Source organism: Epinephelus fuscoguttatus, linkage group LG2 (genome assembly GCF_011397635.1).
Source record: "Epinephelus fuscoguttatus linkage group LG2, E.fuscoguttatus.final_Chr_v1".
Classification (NCBI taxonomy): Eukaryota; Metazoa; Chordata; class Actinopteri; order Perciformes; family Serranidae; genus Epinephelus; species Epinephelus fuscoguttatus.
The window spans coordinates 20,366,528-20,393,334 of record NC_064753.1 but is presented as its reverse complement, the minus strand read 5'-3'; the positions used below and the strand labels follow the sequence as shown (position 1 = coordinate 20,393,334).

At 42.0% G+C, this 26,807-nt stretch overlaps 2 protein-coding genes and 1 long non-coding RNA gene across 3 annotated transcripts; 1 reads left to right on the top strand and 2 right to left on the bottom strand.

The window, feature by feature from the left end:
* The first annotated feature begins 366 nt into the window (after positions 1 to 366).
* On the top strand, positions 367 to 2,734 carry si:ch73-167i17.6 (regulator of G-protein signaling 9-binding protein). Its single transcript, XM_049599952.1, has one exon. It carries the CDS (start codon positions 1,169 to 1,171, stop codon positions 1,907 to 1,909), a length of 741 nt encoding a protein of 246 aa, XP_049455909.1. The 5' UTR covers positions 367 to 1,168; the 3' UTR covers positions 1,910 to 2,734.
* Positions 2,735 to 7,196: 4,462 nt separating this feature from the next.
* Positions 7,197 to 15,066, bottom strand: nudt19 (nudix (nucleoside diphosphate linked moiety X)-type motif 19). Its single transcript, XM_049562516.1, has 3 exons — positions 14,208 to 15,066; positions 10,221 to 10,428; positions 7,197 to 9,733 (listed from the first exon to the last, which is right to left on the bottom strand). Exons 1-3 carry the CDS (start codon positions 14,961 to 14,963, stop codon positions 9,516 to 9,518), a joined length of 1,182 nt encoding a protein of 393 aa, XP_049418473.1. The 5' UTR covers positions 14,964 to 15,066; the 3' UTR covers positions 7,197 to 9,515.
* A 6,464-nt stretch (positions 15,067 to 21,530) lies between these two features.
* LOC125898745 (uncharacterized) lies at positions 21,531 to 26,720 on the bottom strand. The gene is made up of 3 exons (XR_007450649.1): positions 26,658 to 26,720; positions 24,850 to 24,966; positions 21,531 to 23,859 (listed from the first exon to the last, which is right to left on the bottom strand). It is a non-coding gene; the product is annotated as an uncharacterized LOC125898745 (long non-coding RNA).
* Between the last annotated feature and the right edge of the window lie 87 nt (positions 26,721 to 26,807).

Genomic DNA, 26,807 nt, shown 5'->3' with positions numbered 1-26,807 from the left:
AACAACACATTATCCTACCAGCGCTGTGTGTGCAACCACTGGCATCCTTCCTGGACAGAAACAGTGTGCAGGCAGGTAACTGACTGTAAGGCATGCGAGCAAGTAGAGGAGAAATTAATACACGGGTTGTCACTTGTGCACACGTTATCATCAGTTCTCTGCACAACAAAAAAGTGTGATATGTCTTAACCAAGCAGGTGTAGAGTGGTTCAAATTATTAACTCATTTCCTGTTTTTAAATGCAAAGATAAATATATCAAATGCTGAAGGTTGTCAATCATTGCTTCACTTGTAACTGACAACACATGCAGAGATCCTGATGACAAATGGCAGATAGTAGCAGATAGGTTAGAGCTTTGTGATTTGACGCCCTGGCTGATAGACATCGCAGCACTGCCCACCTTAGGCACAGAGCAACCAATGACAGGGTGCTTTTGAACCAGACGCCTGTGTGACCAAACCAATGGGAGCGCAGCTGCTTTGTTTCCCTGTCTGCATGGCTCTGTTGAGTGCGCGCATGTGACCTCAGAAGGCGCTTACTGGTATTTAAACATCATCGATTGGGTGCTGAAGCTGACAGCTCCCAGATACAGATAAACAAAACCCAAACCAAAAACACAATGGCTCCTCTGGATGCTTTGAAGCCTCTCTATCTCTTTAACTCCCAGTGAGGATCTCCTTTTTCCCCAGCCGCGCGTCATCTTTGAACATTAATGGACTTTATTTTAAGCGGCTGACGAGGAAGGCGCCGTGTTCTCTCCGCAAACGGGACTAAAGCGGATGTTGTGACACCTGTAGCTGAATCTGGATCTCAATCTCCTAAAAAGGCAGGTTGGATTGTTTCACATCCACTCAGCGTCCGCTCTGCAGGAGAGGTGCTCCGGTTTGATCTCGAGTGGGGAAGCGCAAAGGTAGCCTAAAGCCATTTACGGACGCATTAATATCTAAGCCGCTCTCTGTGCCTGCCTGCAGACAGGAAGGAGCATGGATAGAGAGGAATTTGCTCTGACTAGTGCGTTGAGGGGATTTGTAGAGCTGGGGGTGTGCTCCTGTTGAAACTAAACTAAGGACAGTGGATAAAGCGCTGTCACCAACAGCTTCTCTCCAGGCTTCTTTTGTTGATTCTCTCATATTTCTGGCGAGTAGAGAGATTATATTTTAAGCAGCCATGGGGAAAGATGAGTGCAAAACAATGCTGGACGCTTTGAACAAAGTGACCGCCTGCTACAGGCACCTGGTGATCGCTTTGGGAAGCACCTCGGACTCGCAGAACCTGCGAGAGGAGCTGAAGAGGACCCGCAAAAAGGCCCAGGAGCTGGCCGTGGCCAACAGGACTAAACTGACCTCTCTGCTCAAAGATAAGACCATCAGCAAAGAGGACCGGGCCGAGTACGAGCGCCTATGGGTGCTGTTTTCGAGCAGCATGGAGCTCCTGGAGGTGGACATGAAAAGGTCCCTAGAGATAGCGCAGGATTTCCCCCTCAAGGTGCCGACGAGACACCTGATCCAGACGGGGATGACCGGCAGCACCACCACGGTGGCGGCCCGCGCCATGAGCGTGCAGAACATGAAATACGAGGCGGACAGCAACATCGACACGGCGGACCTCCGGGACCTGCAGTCCGAGATCACCCAGGTGACCCAGATGATGGAGGAGATGGAGATGAAGGTGCAGGTGGCGCCGTGGGCCGTCGAGGCGAAGCAGGAGGCGGGCGCGGAGCTCAAGTCCAACATGAGTGTAGGAAATTCCTCCGTGGGTGTCATCTCCATCTGCGAAGAGGAGCCCAAAGAGGAAGAGGGGGGAGGCAACAGGGATGCTGGCTTTGCGTCGATCTGCGCCGTGCTCGTGTTCTTTATCATCGTCACGGTCGCTGTGGTGCTAGGATATTTGGTCATCAATATGTCCTGAACTGCCTCACCGACAGCCCACCCTGATGGACACCCTGCGCGGCTGCCCACTGGCGCGTCACCGCGGCTGTAAGAGCCAGCAGCTCCGCAAAGAGCCTTTTTTACCTGAGGGGCTGAAAAATAGGCTATGAGGACACGCGAAGTTATTAATCTTTCTCGGATTTGTGAATGTATTCGGTGGAGTTGAGGAGTTGCACTAGATAAAATGTAGAACAATAGAATGGACACCGGGCACAATTTGAGGTTAAGTATTTGAGGGGCCAAGGGGTCGTGTATTTTTGGAAGAGGAGAGGGAAAAAAAATCATGAAATTACGTGACAGTGTCTGGCCATCAGGATGATACAAACGACACGTAATCCAAATGGATTAGTGGAAAAGCTCAAGCGTAAATGTAGCCTACTGTTAAGTATTCCCCCCTTGATGTTCTGCTGATTGATGCTTTAAATTTATGAATTCAGTCCAGCAAAGTCAGACGTGTTGAGAGGGGGGAGCATCTAGAGTCAGAGAAATGGGGTCATGTTGTATGGAAACTCATAGAGCCACTTTCACAGTTGGATGTGATCTAATCTGCACTGTTCCTCACTCCTGTTAGCACAGTTTTAATACAGCAGAACATATGTATAGCAGGCCTGCATCTTACTTCATTGCATCAAATCACAGTGTGCTTCATAAGAGCCTTGGGGACCTCAGAGACGGTCCACGGTCTTTTAATAATGCACCCGTTCACTGTAAGCCTGTTCATGTTCCTTTTCAGGGTTTCTCTTGCAAACAGTGTTGAATGTACATTGCAACATGTGAATAGAGGGGTTTGTACATACAGACTGCTGTCTCAGATAATGTACATAAGTATATTTATTATAATAAAATGTTGAAATGCACTCCAAAACTTGCTTGTAGTTTGAAGAAAAGGCTCCCAGGTGTTTCAGCATGTAACACCGCTTTTATATTATGTGGGATGTTAAGAGCTAAAGCTAATGGTTTTTACATGAGCCCAGTTTGTAATCACTGCAAAGCTTGACACACATCAGATGTGCACAGAGGTATTTTAAGCGGAGGATTAGTATCTTAGACGTAACCACCTTGGGTTAAAATAGCATACGGCGTAAAATGGAAAGGAGACAAAAACAGATGCTTTAACTCCCTAATGGTTTTAGTTGTAAGAGTCTTTGAAGGTATTGCGTCTGCCAGAGCCAAAGCCTGTACATGGTTTGCTGACAGTTGATTTAGGTTGGGAGGTGGGACAGTTTGGGGTCAGTCAGAGACCACAGACTGGGCTGATAGCTGGGAAATACCTTAGCAGAGAGATGTTAGTTTACACGACATGAGTGCACTGACTGCTGTGATGTTATGAAATCAGAAACATGAATGGGAATTATATAACACTCTGCTATGGATGATCATATGTTTCCTATAGGGGTTTTTAGAAATGTTCAGCTTTCAGTGGGCTGATACAGTTTGTGTCATGTCTGCCCTCCTGTCATCTTATGACAATTCTGCACCTTCTTTCAATACTTATCAAACAGAAAAGCTATAGTTGGCTACACGCATCATTATAGGAAATGAAAAAAATCTAAATATTCAAAACACTAAGTCAAAAATCATTATGGATGTTGAATGTTTAACACTCCATTTCTTCCTTCAAACTGTGCTATTAGCAGGTTACAAATTAGATTTAACTTGAGTTTTCAAAACCGGAATTGAGATGATTTATCCACAATTAAATAAATAAAACTATGACATTCTCCAAGTTCAACGTAAATTACATAGTTTGGAGTTATAAAGACGCAGCCTGCATCACTTCTTACAAAGTAGGGGCTGAATTAAAAAGCAGAAACAGACAGAGAAGGTATTTTATTGCAGTCTTTTCAGGTACAAATATAACAGCAGGAACATAAAGAGGGTGTAAAGTGCTGCTAACACCTGCTATAAAAGAGAAGTGTTCGATTATCAGTACTGAGATGTTACTCCACAGCAGTGGTGTAAGGTATTTACAACGGGCCCCAGTGCACGCTATTATGACCGGCCCCAAGGCATGCTAGTTGCTTGTTATGTGCCTAAACTAGTTACTGTATAATCTTTGTGTCACATGATCAAATAGAGTGGATAACACCATCATCATATCAGCCAGAAAGCATCATCGCACATATGTAAAGACAAAAATACCAAAGAAAATAAGGAAGTATATATTTAGTTGAAATTTTTTTCATACCTTATTTGCAGTTTATGTAAAGTAAGCATATATATATATATGCTATAGCATATTTTGTTATAGATTGCTGATGGCTGTTTTACAAAAAAAATAAGAAAAGAAAACCAAGGTAGAGATGGGTTTGTCTTTTTAAAGGTATATAAAGCACATGGCATCGTTTTTAATTTGAACACATACATATTTCTAAGGTGGCAATCTAAATGACTCACAAAGGCCCATTACCCGCCTAATCTATGGTTGGAGGGCCCGCTCTCCCCATTGGCCCCAATGCAACTGCCCTGTCTGCACTGTTTATATTTACGCCCCTGCTCCACAGTGTCTGTGAGCATCCTGTGTCTCTCCTCGACAGATTCACAAAGATCCTTTGACATCAGCTGTGTAAGTGATGGTCAGTGATGTAGTGGTAGTTGATGAGGTGGATGTACTACTAGATAACTGGTTAGGTTACCAAGGAGGACCATTTATACTGTGGGTTTACACAGGTACCAGGAGTGTATACACCACTGCTGCTGGTGCTTTCAGGCAGCAAACATCCATCATCTACAGTACAGTTTCTGGAAATTGTCACTAATTCTTACTTGTCATAAAGTGAATTATTGCTCCAGTGTGAATTCTGATGAAAAGTCTGTTGTAACTGCTCGTGGTTCAACAGTTGCACATCAAATGAGCTCTAAATTGACTTTAATGATCTCTCTTCCCCCATTCCTGAGGGTATTCTCCGATAATTGTATACGCTAAATAGACCCCTGGCATTTAAAGACCACTCAGCCTTAGTTGCCGGCTGTGGAAGTATGTAATAATCTCAAAGGATCAAATTTAATTAAAGCTACCCTCCTCCTCCGAGCAGAGGCCTGACTCCATGTGGGAGTAATGGAACAGAATTACATTTAAAAAAACCTGACAAGTGTTAAATATTCAAGTTGCAGATTAAGATGGCAATCATTTGGGACATTAAATGTTTATTCAGCAGACTACTTAAATGCCTTTTCTTGTTTTCCACTGTGTATTATCTCTTATTCCGGTCCGTCTATCTCCTCTCAGCCTCTCGAGGTTACAAACCTGTGGAGAAACATTAATAGAACATTGTAAAAAAAAATAAAATAAAAATGCTGAAACGCAAGATAACTCTGCTCCTAAAAGCACTGAGGCCACAGAGGGGAGAGCTTTTTTTTTGGGCAGGACACTGATGCATGAAAATCAGTGGCGTGCTACGCTCACACCCGATTCACAGAAGGCTCTCTGACATCTTGTTTATCCTTGTTGTCATCTCACAGAGGCACTAAGCTCTGCTAACAGTGAGTCATGAACCTCTTTGAAATTCACGACAGATTTGCATTGTCATCCAGAGTTCCAAAAATATAAAGGCGATTAATTAAACATGGGGAAGAAAGAGAGGGGACTCGACTAGTGGAGGAGATAAAGCCTCTGGAAAAACTGCACTCTAAAATTCGTCCCTCACATTTCAAGTAAAAGACTAATGTTTGTACAAAAGTCTACTTTGATGTAACTTTAAGGCTTGCAAGCTGCCTCTCAAAATATCCACAGCATCTAAGTTTTAGAGAGTGTGCCTTCAGGTATAAAAAAAACAGCGTGAGTAAATCGACTTTCTCTACAGACGTTAGGAGGCATTTTACATGAACTTGTGCATTACAGAGTCACTTACATGCTTCACTCCGTCGCTTGGAAACAAACAAACGAAGCAGACTGGCTCGCAGAGAGGCGAGCTACACACTTGGCAGAGACTGACAGACCACTGCATCATCTGGACGAAGATGCTGGGTTTCCAAGGCTGTGGGTTGCCATAGAAACCCTCAACGGATTCTCCACCGCAAACAGCACAGAAGGTTGAGCGGTGTTATTTCAACTCGCCTCCTTTCTGCCACCACCATCCTACACACACACATGCACCGCACACACACACACACACACACACACACATACACAGCACTCAGAGGCAGGAGGAGATGTGTTGAGGACAGAGGAGGGCAGAGCTGAATAACCTCAGCATCCTCCCCCCACGCTGACATGAAATGTGTCAGAAAACATGAAATCCAGATTGAGTCGTGCTGACTCGCTCTCATGTGCCTCGTCACTTTGAAAGGAAATGTTCCTATCAGGTAAGCGTGACTTCAGGGTAGCTTTGCTGGTCAAAACAAGTAGCAACATCATGACACACTTACTCCTTTTCATTTAATCAATACATTTAATCACTATATATAGATCTTTCCCTCTCTAACAGCAGTGCATCACATCTAAAGTGCACTTAGTGTTTCTGTGCCAAAAAGATGAGGACTTATAGCTCATCCTGTGCTACATACTATATATAATGCATTGTGGTTAAAATAACATTAAATTCATAGTGTCCATTTTTTATTTTACCATTTCAAGATGACAAGTTTCCCGTGCATGTCACTTAGATCGTTATAAAAAAGTAGAGGCTCAGATAATTAAAAACAGAAGCCTAATTATGAGCATTATTGAGTGAGTGATGGTTGTGTGTAAATGCATCTATGCAGTTACTTTATATAAGCTGCTTTTTTTAAACAGGCATTGTGATGATAGATGTTGAAATCTAACTTAGATGCATTCTCCAGCTTCTTTAATTCAGCTCACTGTGTGCATCACTAACCATCATAAGCCCAAATCACCTAAAAGCAGTGTGAGACAGCATCAGTAAAAAGATCAAATCAATAATGCATACGTTGATCTGTTTAATAATAAATTAATTTTTAAATGGCAGACGCAGGGTACAATCCATCTGACAGAGATTACTCCTTATGATTTATCAATTTGCCATGAAGGGCCCTGCTGTGAGTAGGAAAGACACCCAAAGGAGAAAGGGGGGGGAAGCCCTGCGGTGTCTCTATCACTGACATATGAACTCCTCCTGAGAGGGATCTCCGTTGCACACACACACACACACACGAACACACTCTAGTTGCAGGTGATGTCTCTAAATCCCTTTGATATATTTGGTCATCAGTCTGTTACTATGGTTACAGCTTACATCTGGTCAAAATAAAAAGGTTACTTTAAAATTGTCTTCATAGTGTGGAGCAAACTAAAATGTAAAGACAGGGTCAGACCAGGAAGTCCTTGAGAAACCTATTTATTTCCAAGTAGAACATGATTCTTAAAAAATTCATCACACAAGTGGTCCAGTGTCATCTTGTTATTTTGCCCCCCCCCGACAACAGCATTAACACAATAAACAAATATGACAAAATCAGATTTCACTGTCACATGTGTTGTAATCAGCATATTGTAATAGAACAGGCCCAGTTAATAAAACAAACTCAGCATCTTACAGTAAAAAAAAAGGGCGCCTGAATCATTTCAAGTCTGATGACTAACACTTCCTCTGAGTAAAACATTTGTACGATAAGGCCATTAGTAATCACTTCTTTTTCGTCATTTACACATTTGTTACATTAAAAATAAACAAGTGATGAGGCTGGTGGAGAGACAGTTGTCTTCTGATCTGATGGCAACGACTGTGATATAATGGAAGAAGAGTCATACGGAAGAGAAAAAATAGCAGCTTAACAGTCATTAATATAGTACGGTTACAACCAGGGGTATTCCTCAGAGAAAATAAATCAAGGTTTGTCACTATTAAGGACACAACAAACCTTTCACCACTGAGGACATCTTGACATGTCACAGTAAAAGAGCTCAGAGCATGAGAGCTGAATGTTCCCGCTTCAATATGTTGTGACTGAACATACTGGTGCACAAAGATAAACATGCCAGGGGGAAGTAAACGGAACAGTAGAGTAGGGATGCACGATAATATCAGCACGTCATAGGTATCAGCCAATATCGGCATTAAAACGCTCACAAGCTACACCAGTTCACTAACTAGCCCTGCGAGTAGTCACTGCTTCACCGAAGCCCTGTTTCTACCGAGCAGTAAGGTACGGTACAGTTCAGTTCCATACGCTTTTTTTCCATTTCCACTGTGAAAAGTTGTGGATGGTACTAATGGAACCGTTCTGTACTGTCCCCATATTTGGTCCCCCCTCTGTTGGGGTACCTAGCACACAGATCTGGTACTAGAAGGTGGAGCTGTGAACACTACAGTCCATTGACTGGTCAATAGCGGACAGTCACTCTGCTCAGGGCTGAGTTGTGGCTGGTTTTGAGGCTCGTTTAACCACTGTTCATACTGTGGAGAGTTTTACATATATTAGTAAACTGTAACTATAAAATGAAAGGATGTTTTGCTGCCTCTTGCAGCAGCTGAAAAGTTGCTGAAAAAATAACTTAATTCAATGGGCTAACTGCCGGCGACTTTTAAGGTGGAGCGTTTACTTGTTATGATACTCAATGCATGAGCTGATGATGTGAATCCATCAGCACACCTTAAACTGCAATGTGACTACTTTGACCATTATTTTAGTTTTTATACGACATACACTTTTAGTAATGAGTGGATCTTCAAGCATTTATATATATTAATTTTGGCCGGATTAAATCAACTGTGTATATCCCAATCCTCACTTGGGAGTAAAAAAGTTTCACGGAGTGTCGTTCCTGTGGGCTCTGGCAACACTAAACCCCTGAGCTTGCCTGAGAAGGACTAAGCACAAACCCACTATTTCTAAATATCCCACTGAGAGAGACTCTCACTGCAGCCTGTTCTATTTTGTTCTGAATATGTCAGCAAATGCTAGACGGAGCAGTGGGTGACAACAACCCCATTTAAGAGTGACATTTAAGAGTACTGTTTGTGGTGGAAACACTAGGGCCTAGGTACCATGTCTGAAGGGTTACTTTTGGTTCCAAAGGTACCATACTGTGTTTGGTGGAAACAGGGCACAAGTTTCCAGCTAGGGCTGGGTATAGCATCAAAAAAGTACAATACCAGTAACAATATCAGTACCCTTAAAGTAATAATTATGCTAACAGAATACTTATTTGGTGTATTTTTTTCTACTACAGGCATGTAGTAGGTTATAGCCATACTTCTGAATGTTTTTGAGGCATCACTGCCATCGCGCTTGACTTCACCACACCACAGGCTGCATGGGTTGTGTCTGCTGTGGTACAGGGCAAATCACATGTCACATTAAAGTTGAGGAACACTGATTGGCTGTGATTAATATAAAAACAGTCATTTTTTTCTAGATCTGGATACAAAAGGGATTGAATGCAGGTATCATTTGACTGGAAAAGCACTGAGTACCAATACCCAGCCCTCCATCTGTTCTTCCTGGATGAATGACTGTGACATTGTGGTAAGACACATAATTAGAACACAGCCATCGTTAATGTTGTAAGTAACATCTGTCCTTTTCCCACACTGACAAGTTGAAATATGTGCTGTGACAAAGGCCCCTCTGATACTATCAGAACAGTAAACTTGCTGTAGGGCTCGTACAGCGGGTAGGGCAAGTCAAAGCTGACTTTTTGAGTTATGCAGGAAGGTTTTGTCTTCAACAGGAACCAGTTGATTGTACTTTGGCGTGATGGTTACTTGTAGACTTAAACTGTATAGATCTGAGCTCACAAAGCGGTGCAGTGCAGAATCATCTTGAGGCTCCTCCAGCGGACAGTCTGTGTCAGGATTCACCATGGCCTCTCCTGACGCATCCAAACGGTAGTGACTGTCACCTGAAAGAGCAAGAGAAAATAGCAGACAAGATTAAGGAAAAAAGGTTCATCTATCAGCACTGATGTTACTGATTCCTCAGTGGAACAGCTAAATAGCATCAGCAGCATCAGTCAGAATCTGGTCACTACGACTAAATTACCCCAACCTGTTCATCTTTCACTATAGAGATTTCTTAAAAGATGACACTGAAACTGTATTTTATTACTTTTGACTAGGACTGGGCAATATGGCCTATAAATAATATCATGATATCATATAAATATAGATAGATATATAGATATACATGTGTAATAATAATAATGATAATAATAATAATCGGGCTTTGACTACCCAGACAACACTATAAGACAAATATAGACTATCGCTTCACATTCATTTATAATATCATAAAGCTGCACTAAATATATATTTCATTTTATTTAAAATCAATTTGGCATGCTTCTCTGCTGGATTGAGAGTGGACTAGATGAGACTGATAATCAGCACCTGGCAGCAGTGATATGTAGCCATCATCTTTAAGGACAGCAAGAGGCAGCCACTGTTCGCAGCCCTCTGTGGCACGCTGGCTGGAGAAGTTGTGGAGGTCCTTCAGCAAAGGGATGCGGCACAAGCGGCTGAGCTCATAGTACTGCGGAGGGGCGATCCACAACTCCCGTGCCCGGTAGCTCTGGATAACCTCTGAGGGTGTGGACCACTGAAACGTACAGAGAAAGGTATTGTTTAACAACTGTACAGCAGTGATAGTTTGGAACACAAAATGATACTGAATAATGTAGTGTCCATTAAACGGCTGTTGTTTTGGAGAAGACACTACACAATGTTTGTGCAACTGTAGAGAGATTTTTAATCTCATTGAGTCTTTCAGTCCTTGTTAAATAAACTTCAAACTGACCCAAAGTCAAAACCGCTATGCCCTTTGGGACTCACCAATTTTGGGAGTCAACAAAATTGGCAAATGGGTTGCAAATTTCAAAACCTACTCAGACACATAAAATGACAATCCCTGACCTTAAGATGGCGCTGTAGCAATCAAGTTTATGTTTTTGCAATTATTTCAATAAGGATTTGGCTTAGACTCATTTATCAGTCTTAATTCATGTGCATATTTGCTCCAATGTTAAATGCTGCAACTCTTAATTTTTTTTAAATCCTCATTTTTTTTAACATGTCAGAAACCGTTGGGCCAATCTTCTAGAAAATTTGGCAGGATCATCTACCAACATCCCAGATCTAACGTTATCAAGGATATGTCAGCCCATACTGATATTGTACATTTTTGTGCCTTTAAGTTAAATTTTAAGTAATAACTCATAAATTAAAATAAGCTTACGCAATTATACCCAAACATGGTGCACATGCTCAGATGCTAAGTTTGAGTCACAGTCTTGGGATATTCTGCCACTTGGGGGCACCACAAATGCAAAAAGGTCATAACTCATGATCGGCTACAAGGAAGGTACAAAATTTGGAATGCAGTTTTTCACACTGACAAAAATGGTGTAACTATATCACAGCCAAATGGCCTGATCGTATTTCTTTACTTTATTGAATATCTTGTGCAAAATGTTACTCCCCCATGTTTTGTATATAGTTTTGTTACTGTATTTGTTTTTATTTTTCCATTTTTATGTCAGTGCTTGAATATGAAAATTCAACATATGTGAAAATCAGATCCTAAACACTAATAAACTACAAATTAAAAAAGAAAAATTGGTATGCACGATCAAGAGTAATGACTCAGTTTATACATAAAATTTGGTGATGATTTCTTACAACAGATCTAAATTTCAAGACATGTCACATGTCAAACTTAAAAAAAAAAAAAAAATCTAAATAAATCCCCAGTATGTCCCACAGACCTGATTTTTTTCAGCACATCCACTGTACTGTGACAAAAGTTGTTTGCCTCACTGCAACCTGTGTTCTATTCAGAAGTCTGCCAGACATATTTTTCAAAATATACAAAATCATTTAACATCTACAGTACCAGTCGAAAGTTTGGACACACTTTTTGACTTTCCCATTGGGAAAGTCAAAAAGTGTGTCCAAACTTTTTTTTTTTTTTTTTTTAAAGATATTTTTTTGGGCATTTTGCCTTTATAGATAGGAAAGTCAAGTGTGAAAGGGGGAGAGAGAGAGGTGGGATGACATGCAGCAAAGGGCCACAGGCTGGACTCAAACCCGGGCCGCTGCGGCAACAGCCTTGTACATGGGGCGCCTGCTCTGCCACTAAGCCACCAGCGCCCCAAGTGTGTCCAAACTTTTGACTTTCCCATTGGGAAAGTGTGTCCAAACTTTTGACTGGTACTGTAGGCTATACCTCCACAAGTCCTCATTGAAATGCTACTGGAACTGACACAGATATTCTCTGGATACTAGATATCATGATTCAAATGGTGTTCAGATCTGTTAATTGGCAACCCAGTAGTTATATTCAATGCCTTGTTGTACTTTGTGCAGTGTGCACAACATGTTTTATTTCATCTAATTTTTAACCAGATTTCACGGAAATATTTGGCAATATGGTACTGTAAACAGCTGCATGAAGAGCCACGTTATCCTAGTGAAGCAGTGAGTAAGTCTCCTACTCCTCAAGGATCAAATTTCTAGGTGGGCAAATACTTGTGGATACTTTCTTCACAAATTTCACCAAAATCTTTGACAATACACCCAAGAAAAACAAGTTGAAAAGATATTTTTTCTCAGAATTGTTTTCCCAACAGTGGTCCTGTTTTTTTATTTTTTATTTTTTCCAAGTTTTGTGACATCCCTCTCTCTGTCTTTGGCTTGTGAGGTTGGTTTGACCTCTTGGCCTTGGAGCAGGTGGGTGGGGTTGAAGACATTCTAAGGAAACTAACTGCACCTGGGTAGATGCACCTTCCTGTTTCTGCCCATCTCTTGTGGTTTTAAAGTTAACATGCCGCATCCTGTGCTACTCTGTCAATTTCAAGACTCAAATTCACCATTTCGTTTGACAAATCTCAAATATCCAAGATGTGTAAAGTGATTATAAAGGTTAATATTCAACTCAAAACAAACAGAACTTCATTCACTTCATATCTAATTCTGTTAAAACCTTCTAAGCTTGTCTCTAGGTATTTCTGATGCTTGTACATACACATTGGTGCATTTATTTTCTCAGTAGCTGGGTGGATGTATTTAGATGCAAAGATTGAGTTGGCGTTTGTAGCCCACATTTGACACCATATGTGTGGTCTGAATCTTTACATTTTCCAGGACAAGTTTTGACACTTGTCACACAGTAGCAGTATTTATTTAGAAATTACTAGACACGGTATGCAGATCTTGAATAACACAAACATTCAACACAAATGTAGTGTGAACACGTTTTCACTGAAGGTCAAAAGCTACAACTCTGAAAGTTGATTTATATACTCTGCCTCAATAGAGCATCATCATATAGTGAGGACCATGATGATTTATTAAAAGCAAAACAAAACAAACAAAAAACAAAACAAAACAAGAATTTTTCTTATCGTCAACTGAATGAGAAACAAGCACCCAAATGCTTGAAAATCAGCTTGGACCCCGATCAAAGCCGCTTGCAGCTATCTAGTTTTAGTTTTTAATATGTTACATAGAGAATGGTATTTTATAGTTGAAAAAAAAAAATCAATTTGTTAGCAGACAAACTATGTAATGGAAACACTGTTTAGGGTTGAATAAGGTTAGAGGAGTCAATGACCTCAAACCTGGACGGTATTCCTGTGTTGTAATTTCTTGTTACTTATTGGTGGACAATAACAGGAAATCTAGACAGCTGAGAAGCTGAAGCAAATAACTGTTTAACACTTCTGCTTGAAGAAATTGACATAAGTGATGGGTCATTCATCAGAATGACTGTGAATTATTTTATGTTGACTGACTGATCAATGAATTGTTTAACCTCTAATGATTACATAATTCAATTTATTTCAAGGTGAGACACCCCAGGTGAAAACAGTTTTTGCATGCACTGACCAATTTTGAAATTTTGGGCTATTATTGCTTCCATAGCAGGTCTTCTTCAGGCTAATGAAAATTATTTTAAACAAGTAACAGTAATAAGTAATCAGCTTAGGAAGTTTATTTATGAAGTTATAAAAAGAGATATCCAAACTCCCCTCTAAAAACCTTTGACTCTAATATGACAATAAAACTGAACAAGAATCTTGAGCCTGGTTTAATCCAATATTTGGAGTTTTGTTCTGTAAATTCATGCAAATTAGTACATGTTAAATTATATAATTCACTGTTTGCGTATTTAAAGATAAAATTCCAGTATGTTTGTGATACTAAAAATAACTGTCCTGATGTCAGTGATCAGTTTAGTTCATGGTGATATCTGTTGCTGAAACATTTAATCCTATTCACCTGATGTGTCTCCCCTTAAGGAAAAATACAATTGTCCATTTCCCTGTCACATTTGATGTTAATGTGTTTCACAGACACATATATGGATTTGTGTATCACCTGAAAGTGCTCTATCTCCTTCTCATCCTGGAGTGTCTCTGGGATCTCCTGCAGGCAGCAGATGAAGAAAGCTGTATCAAACCTCGTAGTGAATTTCCTTTTGGGAGTCAGCCAGTTGCTCCACTCATGTAAAGCCCAGATGTTTGGCAGCACCTCCAACTCTCTGCACATCCTGATGAAGTTGGCGGGGTTCTGGTTCACCAGAGCCCTCCACCTGGTGAGCTCACTACTGCACAGATCGTTGACTTTGCAATGCAGCACTTCCTCAGTGGCACCCCTGTCCTCTATGCTTTTTAACAACCTTTTCTCCTCCTGTTTGGACACAACCAGGAGCACACCGGACTCCTCAAACGTCTCCCTCAAGGCGCAGATCCGGAAGGCGACCTCTCCTGAGATAGGAGAGCCCAGTTTCAGTCGGTCGGTGGCGTACACTGGAGGTCTGGTGTCCACCGGCTGGGTGACCCCTCTCAGTCCAAAGTCTGGAGAGTTCCTGAAAGCTTTAAAAATGTCCAGCCACTCACTAGAAAAGTCCGAGGAGTTCACCATGCCGCCGGGAAACACATAGGCATTGGGCATGAAACCGCTTTTACCGCTTCGTTTCAGCAGTAACACGTCGTAATCAAAGTGGGTCCTGTGCTGCAGGTGTGACCGTCCGTAGCTGCTGCCCAGCGGTGACCCTGACGCGGCTGTCAGCCGGTGGCCCGCGACCAGAATAAGAGTAGCCGCCTCCTTCCAGTGCTTCAAATTGGTGTTCATTCTGTAAATAGCAAAGTGTAGTCTTAATGTCCACTAAACACCTTTGAAACTGTGCAGCCCTCTGTCCGGCTACCTGCCTCCCGACATTTGTTTTGCTTGCTGTTATTGCGGAAGGACACGAGTACAGATGCCTCGCGCCGCCACCGCCATCTGCAGGCTGGATGACTACAGAGCTGCAGAGATAGAGGTGACTCAAATTCTTATAGCATTCTCTGTATATTTTATGGAAGTGATGCATTTGATCATGGTTACCACAGCATTTTTGATAAACCAGAAAGCCACTGACCACTGACACTGATTATGTCACAATGGAACTGACTGATCACTAACTGATGATGTCACTGATGACATCACAATCCAAGAACTTAGAGTTTGTAAGTAGAACCCTGTCAAACAGAAGTAAGTGTACACACGTCAGTTAGAAGCATTAGCATATTTCCCAAGAGGAGACTCAACACAGAACGACTGACCTGTTAAGATGAACTCTCGAGGAGACACCCACCCGATCTTCCACAGAATACTCAGGGTGCTATTTCGAGTTATTCCAGCACTAGGACAACTGCCTCTTCCAGGTCACCATTTTGGCAATGGTGACAACCGGACCAATCCTCATGCTGAGGTTGATCCAGCCTTCAGGGTTGTTCCAGCTGCAGAGGTCGATGTGGCAATCAACCAGCACGCTGAACCAGCAGACGACCCACCTCAAGAGGAAGGCGATGAGGGTGAGGACAGCAACCAGCGATGAGGATGAGGAGAGAGTGAATAAAAGATTCAGGTGGTGGGATGAATTCGCAGACAGCGACAGTGACTGTGACAGCTATGAGCGTCTGTGAGGACAGTGTAGATGATGATGTAATGTTTGAGGATGAAGAAGAGGACCCAGTTCCATCAGCATCCAGGAAAAGGGGAAGAGTTGAGGGAGATGAGGATGACAGAAGACCTAAAAAATCCAGACAGTAACATCATCAGTCCTGACAGATGCTGTGACATCCCCTCCACCCCAGCATCATCACATCACTGACACCCAGCAACATCATGTTCAGGTGAACACAGACCACCAGCATCTAAACACAGGGATACTCCAGACAACCACCAGCTGATCGTCCCGGAGGGGGATCCCTCTCTGACTACGTCCTCCCAAGGTTTCTTCCTGTGAGGAGTTTTTCCTTGCTGTCTTTGAGGGTCTAAGGTTTGGGTGAGTGTCTTTTTACTGAAGCCCTCTGTCCCTAAATAAATAGATTAGATAGATAAATAAATAAATAAATGAATAAACAGAAAACTTCAGTTGACATGCTAATTTTGTCTCTGTATTTTCAATCACCTCCTGTAGCTAAAGTACACACAAACTCAGCAGCTACATAAAAAAGCAGACCCCAAAACTGTGTGTGTGTGTGTGTGTGTGTGTGTGTGTGTGTGTGTGTAGCCCTTTTTAGATAGGAATTGTGCAAACTTGCACAGGAAAGCCCAATCAGTCTTCTTTCAGCATTGGCAGTATAAAAACAAAATCAGGGAGTGCAGCAAAATGCCACCTGTCTACTTTTGTTCATGGGTCAGTGACAAATAAGGGTTGGCAAGATGAGCAATTCAGAAATACCTTAAAAAATAGTTTTAAAAGCATGCATCAGATTTGCTAAAATGTACATTCAGTATATTTGTTGGTTTTATGTCATTTGAAATGACATTTGCACCATTTCTTATCAAAAGTAAGACTGAACGCTCCTGAAAATGTCAAATGGTGTAACCACGAAAGAATGATAAATATTAAATATTTTATCCACCTGCAGTAGATTTAAGTGTACTTATAGAAATATTCTTTATTTTAAAAGCATTCAATTGAAATAAGATATTTTTGGAGTATTTCTATATTTAAATTTTAATGCATTTTGGCAATATTGAGCAGGACATTTCCTAAAAACACCCCCTTTTTTTTCTAAATAACGCTTGACAAATTATGTACAATTTGTTAAAAAACACAGTGTTGCAGTGCAAAAGTGGATTACATTTATTCCACATTTTACTCCACATTTATTTTCCTGTATATAATCATCACTCATGTTTTATGTTTTGTATTTTAAATTCTGATAAGGGAAAAAGTCACCTGACGACAACAACTCGTAAGGACATAATTGGCCCTTGCTGCAGCATTAGCATTCATTAGTATTAGCACTCTATGACGAGCCACTTTTTCCTTGTTAGAAACTGGCATCTAATGGGGAAAATTGACTTTATTTATTTAGTTTGATTACTTTAGTTTTCTATATGTGTATTATATATTGTAATGAAATAGCAGAAATGTAAATAATTGTATTTTACAGACAGAAATTTTAATGTTTGAGTAACATTTCTACCTTACATGAATTATTGGATTTTTCGGTATTTTAAAGCTACTGTACAAGTTCAAAAGTAGTTTCTTATAATACATCTTTAATCAGCATCATAAACTACGGACAAATTACTGTCATAAACTGCTGATATTTGACATAATTAAATAATAATAAATAAATAAATAAGTCAATAAAATCAAATTTGACAGGCATTACCATGGACACCTGTGTAAGCACATGGCCTTAGTCTCAATATTTCAAACATAATTTTTAAAGTAAATATTAATTTTATGATTCTTATGAATTATTTATGTTTTTCTAGGGTCATATCGTTTGACATGTACACTTACCAAACCTGACCAAAGCCTAAAAACGTCAATTTATGAGTAATTTTTAAGAGATTCTAACCTTGTCATACAGCAGTTGTGATCATCAGGGGTCCCTCTCTGTAATAACATTTCCTGTCACATTGCCTTTTTACATTGCCTTCTTTATTAACAAAATGGCCTCTTAAATGCTGGTTACACCATAGACATATACGTAGACGCCGCATCGAGTGGGTTTGCCCGCTGCTGCGATACATCAACGTCACTGCCATATTGGATGTGGCAAGGCTGCACTGTAAACTAAAACAAGTAAATGGACTTAATTTCATAAAGCGCCTTTCTACAAAGAAATTTACGTTAATGCCTCTCGTTTATTCATTCACACACGCACTAATATACTTGGGAAACAGTTAGGCACCAAAAACAATGTATTTGATCTTCTCAGATGGCTAAGATAAGAACTTTATTGATCCCACACAGGAGTAATTCACCTTACATCAGCTATAGAGAACAAGGTAGTGCCGAAAAACAATACACAGTATATTATAATAGATAGCAGTAGAAACAAAGGATGGAAATATTATAACTCATGTTTTCAATCACCCAGTCACAGTCAGTCACGTCTTTGCTAGCAACAGGCTAAAGTAAAGGATACAATATTTTAATTTTATTACAGTGTATTATTACAAAATACATAATTGATTCCTTCACACTCAGAAAAGAAAAAAAAAAATCAGCATGGTATGGCATTCATTTATTAAAACCTTACAGCCTATGGTGATATACATACCCTCTGGAGGTGAACTGGGAAACTGAAGACAGAAGGGACAGCTCCATCTCTGATCTTGACTGTCTGACCTGTTCTGTCAAAGTCCTCCGGCTTGAAATGCTCACTGCAGAGCATGGAAGACGAGCGAGCAGAAAACCCGTCCCTCCGGAGAGCTACTTCTCACTGTTTCCTCCGAGCAGTATCTTTGGGAAACCTACATAGTATGACAAAAGTTAGTCAAGCATATAACAACAATCTTACTAAAATGTTCGGAGCAACTGAATAAAATAAGAATGACAACTTCATTGTTTGGCGGGTTTGACTGTGCTAATTCATTGTTTATGTTCTGGTAATGTAAGATTGTTCTTCCTCCTGTTCCTTTCCGACTTTGGATGTGTAAACTGAGTTGTTAAATTATTACCTGTATATGTTTTGATGAAAATATATACTACCATGAGCAGAATAAATTAAAATAAATGAATGAAATGAATGAATGAATTGTGCGTGGGAATACAGTGTTTTGCACAACGTCGGCAAATTATGCTCTAAAAATGATGTTATAATGGCCAAATCATGCAGTCTATGGGCCAAATACTGTCAAAGGTAATTGTTAAAGGTAGGATCTGGAGGATTTTCAAACAAAACAAAATATAGACATAAACAAATTAAATCCTGCTTAATCATCACCTATGGGCTTCTACTCATGTGTGGTGGTGACTCTGTTTGCAGAGCTCCTGCCCTTTAACTGTATTTTGATGTTTTTGTGAGCTCGGACCGCTTCTGGGCGGAGATTTCCCCAGCCAATGAAAGAGCGCAGGTGCCGTGCCCGAGTGTGTCCGAGCGTGCACCAGCACGAACCTTGCCTGAACCTCTTCTGTGAAGCCTTCTTCTGTACCTCCGGGCTCCGTACACCCGGGAGAGTTGAGCCTGATAGGAGGGGCCAAATTTGAATGCGTGTTTACAAACAGCAACTGGAAAATCCTCCAGACCCTACCTTTAAGTCTTACCTGTGAAAGGTTATTCCCTGGGATTTGGTTTGGACAGTAAAACGATTCGTACACTTCCATGTAGCACATGAATGAGGCATCTTCTCCGCTCTGATTCTTGCCACATCCAATATGGTGGCGACGTTGAGGTACGGCTCAGCACTCGATGCGGCGTCTATGTATACATGTCTATGGGTTACACGACTTGACAATTCATGTAGTTTACTTGACTTTCATGATTCCCCAAATTAAATTTCATATTTAGAACAACTGTATTCCATTAGCTTTATTTAACATAAAAAAGTAATAATATAAGATCATGCCAAACTAGCTGATATGGTGTTTTATTGAGAATTGAACAAGTAACAAAACATGTAGCTCAGCGTGTGACGTAAACAGTGATGTGAGAGGGAAGCCGCGGCTGGTCAGTCCTTCGACAATTCTCTCATAAGTTGGCCTGTCCCACACCGTTCCCGTCACTTGATGGTTAATGGCCTCTTCGTTTGCAAGGGCAAGGAGGGTGTGCAATTCCTTGTCTCCCCAGTTGCTCATCTTTACAGTGTCTCTCAGGTTTGCATTTTCCTCTTGCTACTAGCTACTCGCTAATTCCTGCTATCAGCTGTTTCCTGTTTATCCACTGCCAGTGGGTCGCACGTGCGGCATCATCAACAGCTCCTCCCACAAGTCATCAGCAGCCCCTCCCATAGCAGAAGGCCACCTTGTTCTTTTTAAACCGAAAAGGTTCTGCCAATATGTCTACCCTACGAGGTGGAAAATTGGGCACCTCGGATCAACTTGCCTCTCCGGCTCTGTATGTCTAAACGCTCGCAGCTTGCCGGCAAATGGGCCAACATTCGCTGAAAATCTGGCTTTCCATACAAATGTCGATTAGATGGTAATCTGCATTAGAAATTCAGAAAAAAAAATCAGTTATAATAATTATCCGCTTATAGTGATCAATTAGACGTGGATCAGGGCATCAATCAGCTCCTGGACAGTCTGTGGTGCAATGTGGCGGCAGTGGATGCCAAGATACATGATGTCCCAAAGGTGCTCGATTGGATTCAGGTCTGGGGAACAGGCAGACTAGTCAGTAGCATCAATGCCTTCGTCATCCAGGAACTGCTGACACACTCTAGCCACATGAGACCGGGCATTGTCCTGCATCAGAAGGAACACAGGGCCCACTGCACCAGTATATGGTCTGACAATGGGTCTGAGGAATGCATCCCGGTACCGAACAGCAGTCATGGTACCTCTGGCTAGCACGTGGAGGTCTGTGCAGCCCTCCAATGAAATGCCTCCCCAGACCATCACTGACCCACCACCAAACCGGTCATGCTGCAGGATGTTGCAGGCAGCAGAACGTGGCCTATGGCGTCTCCAGACTCTGTCACGTCCGTCACATGTGCTCAGTGTGAACCTGCTCTCATCTGTGAAGAGAACAGGGCACCGGTGGCAAATCTGCCAATTTTGGTGTTCTCTTGCAAATGTCAATCGGGCTGCACGGTGCCATGGTTTGAGCACAAGCCCCACTTGCGGACGTCAGGCCCTCATGCCACCCTCATGGAGTCTGCTTCTGATAGTTTGGACAGAAACATGCACACGAGTGGCCTGCTGGAGGTTTTTCTGGAGGGCTCTGGCAGTGCTCCTCCTGGTCCTCCTTGCACAAAGAAGCAGATAGCAGTCCTGCTACTGGGCTGTTGCCCTCCTATGCCCCCCTTCACCTCTCCTGGTGTACTGGCCTGTCTCCTGGTATCTCCTCCATGCTCTTGACACTGTGCTGGGAGACACAGCAAACCTTCTGGCCACTGCGTGTATGGATGTGCCATCCTGGAGTAGCTGCACCAACTGAGCAACTTCTGTGAGCTGCATATACCGCCTCATGATACCACTAGTGGTGAGGGCACTGGAAAAATGTAAAACTAGCCAAGAACCAACCAGAGAGGATGCAGAGAGGGAAATGGTCTGTGGCCACCACCTGCAAAACCATTCCTAAATAGGTGTTGTCTTGGTAATTGCCTCTCCTTCACCTGTTGTATTGTATTATGTGGCTATTACAGTAAAAAATACAGACACACATTTGTAAATTAACAGTCCCTTTATTCCAAAAGTCGTAAAGAAAGCAAGGGAAGAACATTTAATAAAGTCCTGGAGGGCGGGAGTGGATGAAACCTGTTTAAGAGTACCAGCCCAGACGGGACGCTCTAAAACTAAAGCAAGCACGCCCACAAGGAGGCAGGTATCATTTTATTGGTCAACAATATGAATGATTTGTCTTTTAATTTTAAATGCATGTGGTACAGGTTGTAGGGTTGGTGACTCACTAATTAATCACCTTACGTATGCAGATGATTTGGTCATCTTTAGCCCATATAATGCTGGTCTCCAACAGCTTCTGAGAATATGCACACAGTATGGTGCTGATTTTGATATAAAATACAACGCTAAAAAGAATAAGATCATGATTGTCAGAAGTAGAGAAGACAGACAGTCAACCTTCCCTGACTTCTATCTGTCTGGCACTGCACTCAGTGTGTGCAGTGAGATTACATATTTGGGCCATATAATCGCAAATGACCTGTCTGATGACAAGGATGTCTATAGGCAGCGTCGGCAGCTATATGCTCAAGCGAACATCACAATGGAACTGACTGATCACTGACACTGACGATTCAATTCAATTCAATTCAGTTCAATTCAATTTCAATTCAATTTTATTTATAAAGCCCAATATCACAAATCACAATTTGCCTCACAGGGCTTTACAGCATACGACATCCCTCTGTCCTTATGACCCTCACAGCAGATAAGGAAAAACTCCCCAAAGAAACCCCTTTAACGGGGGAAAAAACGGTAGAAACCTCAGGAAGAGCAACTGAGGAGGGATCCCTCTTCCAGGACGGACAGACGTGCAATAGATGTCGTACAGAACAGATCAGCATAACAAATTAACAGTAATCCACATGACACAATGAGACAGAGAAAGAGAGAGAGAGAGAGAGAGAGAGAGAGAGAGAGAGAGAGACAGAGATGCAGGTAATGACAGTAGCTTACAACAACATTATTGAAAGTAATAATATTATAGTTATAGTTCTGGCTACTGTGGTACAATATGTTGAAAGTATGTATTAATATCTGGCAGTATACAAGTGTGACAATAGTCATATGTGTATAATAACAGTAGAAGTATGACTAATGACTAATGATGGCAGCAGCAGCAGGAGGCATCTGGCAGGACCACGGCAGCAGCACAACCACACACGTCACGCTGTCCAGGCACCGCTGCGATATGAGTTAATCTGAGAGACAGTGGAGCACAAAGGCTCCGGAGAAGAAGCCGAGTTAGTGACATCCAGAATGGCCGAGTTAGCAAGATGCAGTAATAGGACACGAGAGAGAGAGAGAGAGAGAGAGAGAAGGAGAGAAGGTGCCCGGTGTATTATAGGGGGGTCCTCCGGCAGACTAGGCCTAAGTCAGCCTAACTAGGGGCTGGTACAGGGCATGCCTGCGCCAGCCCTAACTATAAGCTTTATCAAAGAGGAAAGTCTTAAGTCTAGTCTTAAATGTGAAGACGGTGTCTGCCTCCCGGACCGTAACAGGAAGATGATTCCACAGGAGAGGAGCCTGATAGCTGAAGGCTCTGGCTCCTGATCTACTTTTGGAGACTTTAGGGACCACGAGTAACCCTGCGTTCTCAGAGCGCAGAGTTCTGGTGGGATAATAAGGCACTATGAGCTCTCTAAGATATGACGGAGCTTGACCATTTAGAGCTTTATAGGTTAACAGTAGGATTTTAAATTCAATTCTGGATTTTACAGGGAGCCAGTCACTGATGACATCACAATCCAAGAACTCAGTTTGTAAGTAGAACCCTGTCAAACAGAAGTAAGTGTACACACGTCAGTTAGAAGCATTAGCATATTTCCCAAGAGGAAACTCAACACAGAACGACCAACCTGTTAAAATGAACCCTCAAGGACACGCACCCCCAATCTTCCACAGAATACTCAGGGTGCTATTCCAGCACTAGGACAACTGCCTCTTCCAGGTCACCATTTTGGCAATGGTGACAACCGGACCAATCCTCATGCTGAGGTTGATCCAGCCTTCAGGGTTGTTCCAGCTGCAGAGGTCGATGTGGCAATCAACCAGCACGCTGAACCAGCAGACGACCCACCTCAAGAGGAAGGCGATGAGGGTGAGGACAGCAATCAGCATGCTGAGCAGGAGGATGACCCGCTGCCTGGCAGATCCAGGCTGCGGGCTCAAGAAGAAGAAGATGATGAGGATGAGGAGAGAGACAGAGTAAAAGATTCAGGTGGTGGGATGAATTCGCAGACAGCGACAGTGACTGTGACAGCGACTGCGACAGCATCTGTGAGGACAGTGTAGATGATGATGTAATGTTTGAGGATGAAGAAGAGGACCCAATTCCATCAACATCCAGGAAAAGGGGAAGAGTTGAGGAAGATGAGGATGACAGAAGACCTAAAAAATCCAAACAGTAACATCATCAGTCCTGACAGATGCTGTAACACCCCCTCCACCCCAGCATCATCACATCACTGACACCCAGCAACATCAAGCTGCGTTCACACCAAACGCGAATTCGCAAATTCGCGCGTCAAGATTACATACAACGCAATGGACGCGTCTAGCGCGACGCGATGGATGCAATAGGGGCGTCTAGCTCGGTGCGCTAGACGCGAAATTCGCGTCCAACGCCTCATCGCTCGAGTTGAGAATATTGAACTTAAGATGAAGCAAATTACTCGCACGTAATGCGAGTAATGCGCCACGCGTAACGTACAAGTTTGGACGACCATTTTGTTAATTCGCGTTATCGTGTCACTCACAAGAGTAGCGGGGAAGCTGCTTTGTACCTGCTTTGGAAGTCCCAGATGCGTCGGAGGGCCAAACGCCGTCGTTTTTGGGTTCACCCTATCCTGCAGAAGCGCATCCAGCTCGGCGAGTTTCACCACCTCCTCCAGGAACTCCGTCTGGATGATAGCCGCTTTCAGCGGTACTTCAGGCTGACTTAGGCCCAGTTTGAGGACCTGTTGGCAAAGCAGCGATGGTGGTTATCTCAGCCATGGTCGTCAGTGGCTACCTGGAGCTATATGATACTACGTGTCTACTCTACAGAGACCGCAACAAAAAGGAGCAGGCTTGGGTGAAAGTCACAGAGGAGACTGGTCTACTTGGTAAGTTCTGTAAATATGTGTCTTTAATTAGTTTGCACAATGGTTGTACTATGAACGTTAGCACTAGCTTAGCTCCACTTAGCACAGCCGGCTTCCCCGCTACTCGCGCGAATGACGCGATAACGCAAATTAACAAAATGGTCCAGCGTCCAAACTTGCACGTTACTTAATGCGCGAGTAATTGGCTTCACTCGCGTCCGGTGTGAACGCATGTTCATGTTCAGGTGAACACAGACCACCAGCATCTAAACACAGGGACACTCCAGACACCCACCAGCTGATCGTCCCGGAGGGGGATCCCTCTCTGACTAGGTCCTCCCAAGAGTTTTTCCTTGCTGTCGTTGAGGGTCTAAGGTTTGGGTGGGTGTCTTTTTACTGAAGCCCTCTGTCCCTAAATAAATAGATAAGATAAATAAATAAATTAGATAAATAAATAAATAAATAAATAAATAAATAAATAAATAAACAGAAAACTTCCGTTAACATGCAAATTTTGTCTCTGTATTTTCAATCACCTCCTGTAGCTAAAGTACACACAAACTCAACAGCTACATAAATAAAGCAGACCTCAAAATGTCCTTTACACAAGTGTCGTTGCCCAGTTTGACCCCTTGCTATAATTGTTTTGGGTGTGTGTGTGTGTGTGTGTGTGTGTGTGTGTGTGTTTGATGGAAAGTAACTCATACTTTACTTCCTTAACTGGAGTATTTGCCTTTTCTGCTACTTTATACTTTTACATTAGTGCATTTGAGGGCAAATATTGTACTTTTCACTCTACTGGATGTGTTTGTGAACTTTAGATTAAATTAACTTTAATTTATATATATTTAGAATATTAATACAAAATATAAACAAAGGCACCTGTACCTGTAGCTTAGCTTGTTGGCTGCTCCTGATTCGCTCTTGGCTAATCAAAAGTGTTTCATACCAGTCAGCATGTATTGTAGGCTAAATAAAATATATGGATGTATAAATTGTCATTTTGCCAGGACACATCATCTGAGCATGGATGTACACGTCACTTTAAGACATTTTAAAATATTTAACACTTTTCCTCAGATGTTAGAGGAAAAGGTCATTACCACCACATCATCAAATAACTATTCAAAACGTTAAATATCTCTCTTTGTGTTTAAGGGATCTCACTACATTTTAGGCACAGTGTACACAGTCTCTATGCTCTCTGCAAATCTGTTTACCTGAAACATCACAGCTAGTTTTCATTATCAGCCTGTGACTGATTCTTGTTTTCTCACAAACTTCTTTCTCATTTTTTGGGAATATTTTCTTCCTCAGTTAGTTTATATGCAACGGTGAAAGCACAGAGGCTCAAAAGCCTGAATTGTTGCTGTGAATGCACTAAGTCAGGTCCTAAGCCCCAGTGAACGTGTCTGAAACTTGCATTCTGTTATTGGTCATATGCCAGTGTGTTAGCAGATTACCATGAGCAGGCCAGGCTGTCTGTCTGCGGCAGCTGTTCAAATTCTCCTACAGGCTTAAAAAAAAACATGTCCTTTGTATATGAGCAAGTGCCCAAACTGCTGCAGCCACCGCAGGAAGTCAGTAACACAAATCAGTACTGGACAACGAAACTTCAGGATTGTTCTCATTGACAATTCATACACGTCCTGTGTCATTTTGTTATGGATATCATCTTTGACACTGAGTGCCTAAACACAGAAATTCAATTCAACATTACTGGAAAAAACAAAATGCTAACTTTTGTCCCAGTTAGACTTATAAAGCATGATAAAGCACGCCTCAGAAGCTATACATCTACACCGACAACGGACAAGATCTGCAACAAAAATCTGGAGATCGCACACATTAACAAGCAGGGGTGGATCAACAAAGCAGAAGCTTGACCTTTCAATACAGTTGGTGCTGAAGTGGAGTGATATTCATCATGAAATCTGATAACATTGATAAAATGGTCTGCTTGGGAAATAAACAGAAAGGAGAATATAAAATGCAACTTTCTGCTAGAGAGAGACTTTTAAATAGAAGAGAGGAAAGGAAGAGGCAGGGTAGTAAAGTGAGTGTAACACACAAACACATACACAAATGTAGTAGCACACATACAAGGGTGTCATATATCCTTATCAAAGAGGCATTGTGGAGCTCGGAGAGAAGGAAGTGTTTCAGAGTTTTCTGTTGAAAATTGAAACTGTCCTGAAAGTGTCTACAGAGTAACTTTCTTCCATGATTGTACCCACCTCCCTTTCGTACCAG

Bases quoted from the DNA above. Each gene is read 5' to 3' on its own strand.
- si:ch73-167i17.6 (XM_049599952.1), top strand. From the start codon at position 1,169: ATGGGGAAAGATGAGTGCAAAACAATGCTGGACGCTTTGAACAAAGTG.
- nudt19 (XM_049562516.1), bottom strand. From the start codon at position 14,963: ATGAACACCAATTTGAAGCACTGGAAGGAGGCGGCTACTCTTATTCTG. The intron at 10,429-14,207 runs GTGATACACAAA...TGTACGTTTCAG, and splicing joins AGGAGATAGAGCACTTTCAG to TGGTCCACACCCTCAGAGGT. The intron at 9,734-10,220 runs GTGCTGATTATC...TTGCTCTTTCAG, and splicing joins CTACATATCACTGCTGCCAG to GTGACAGTCACTACCGTTTG.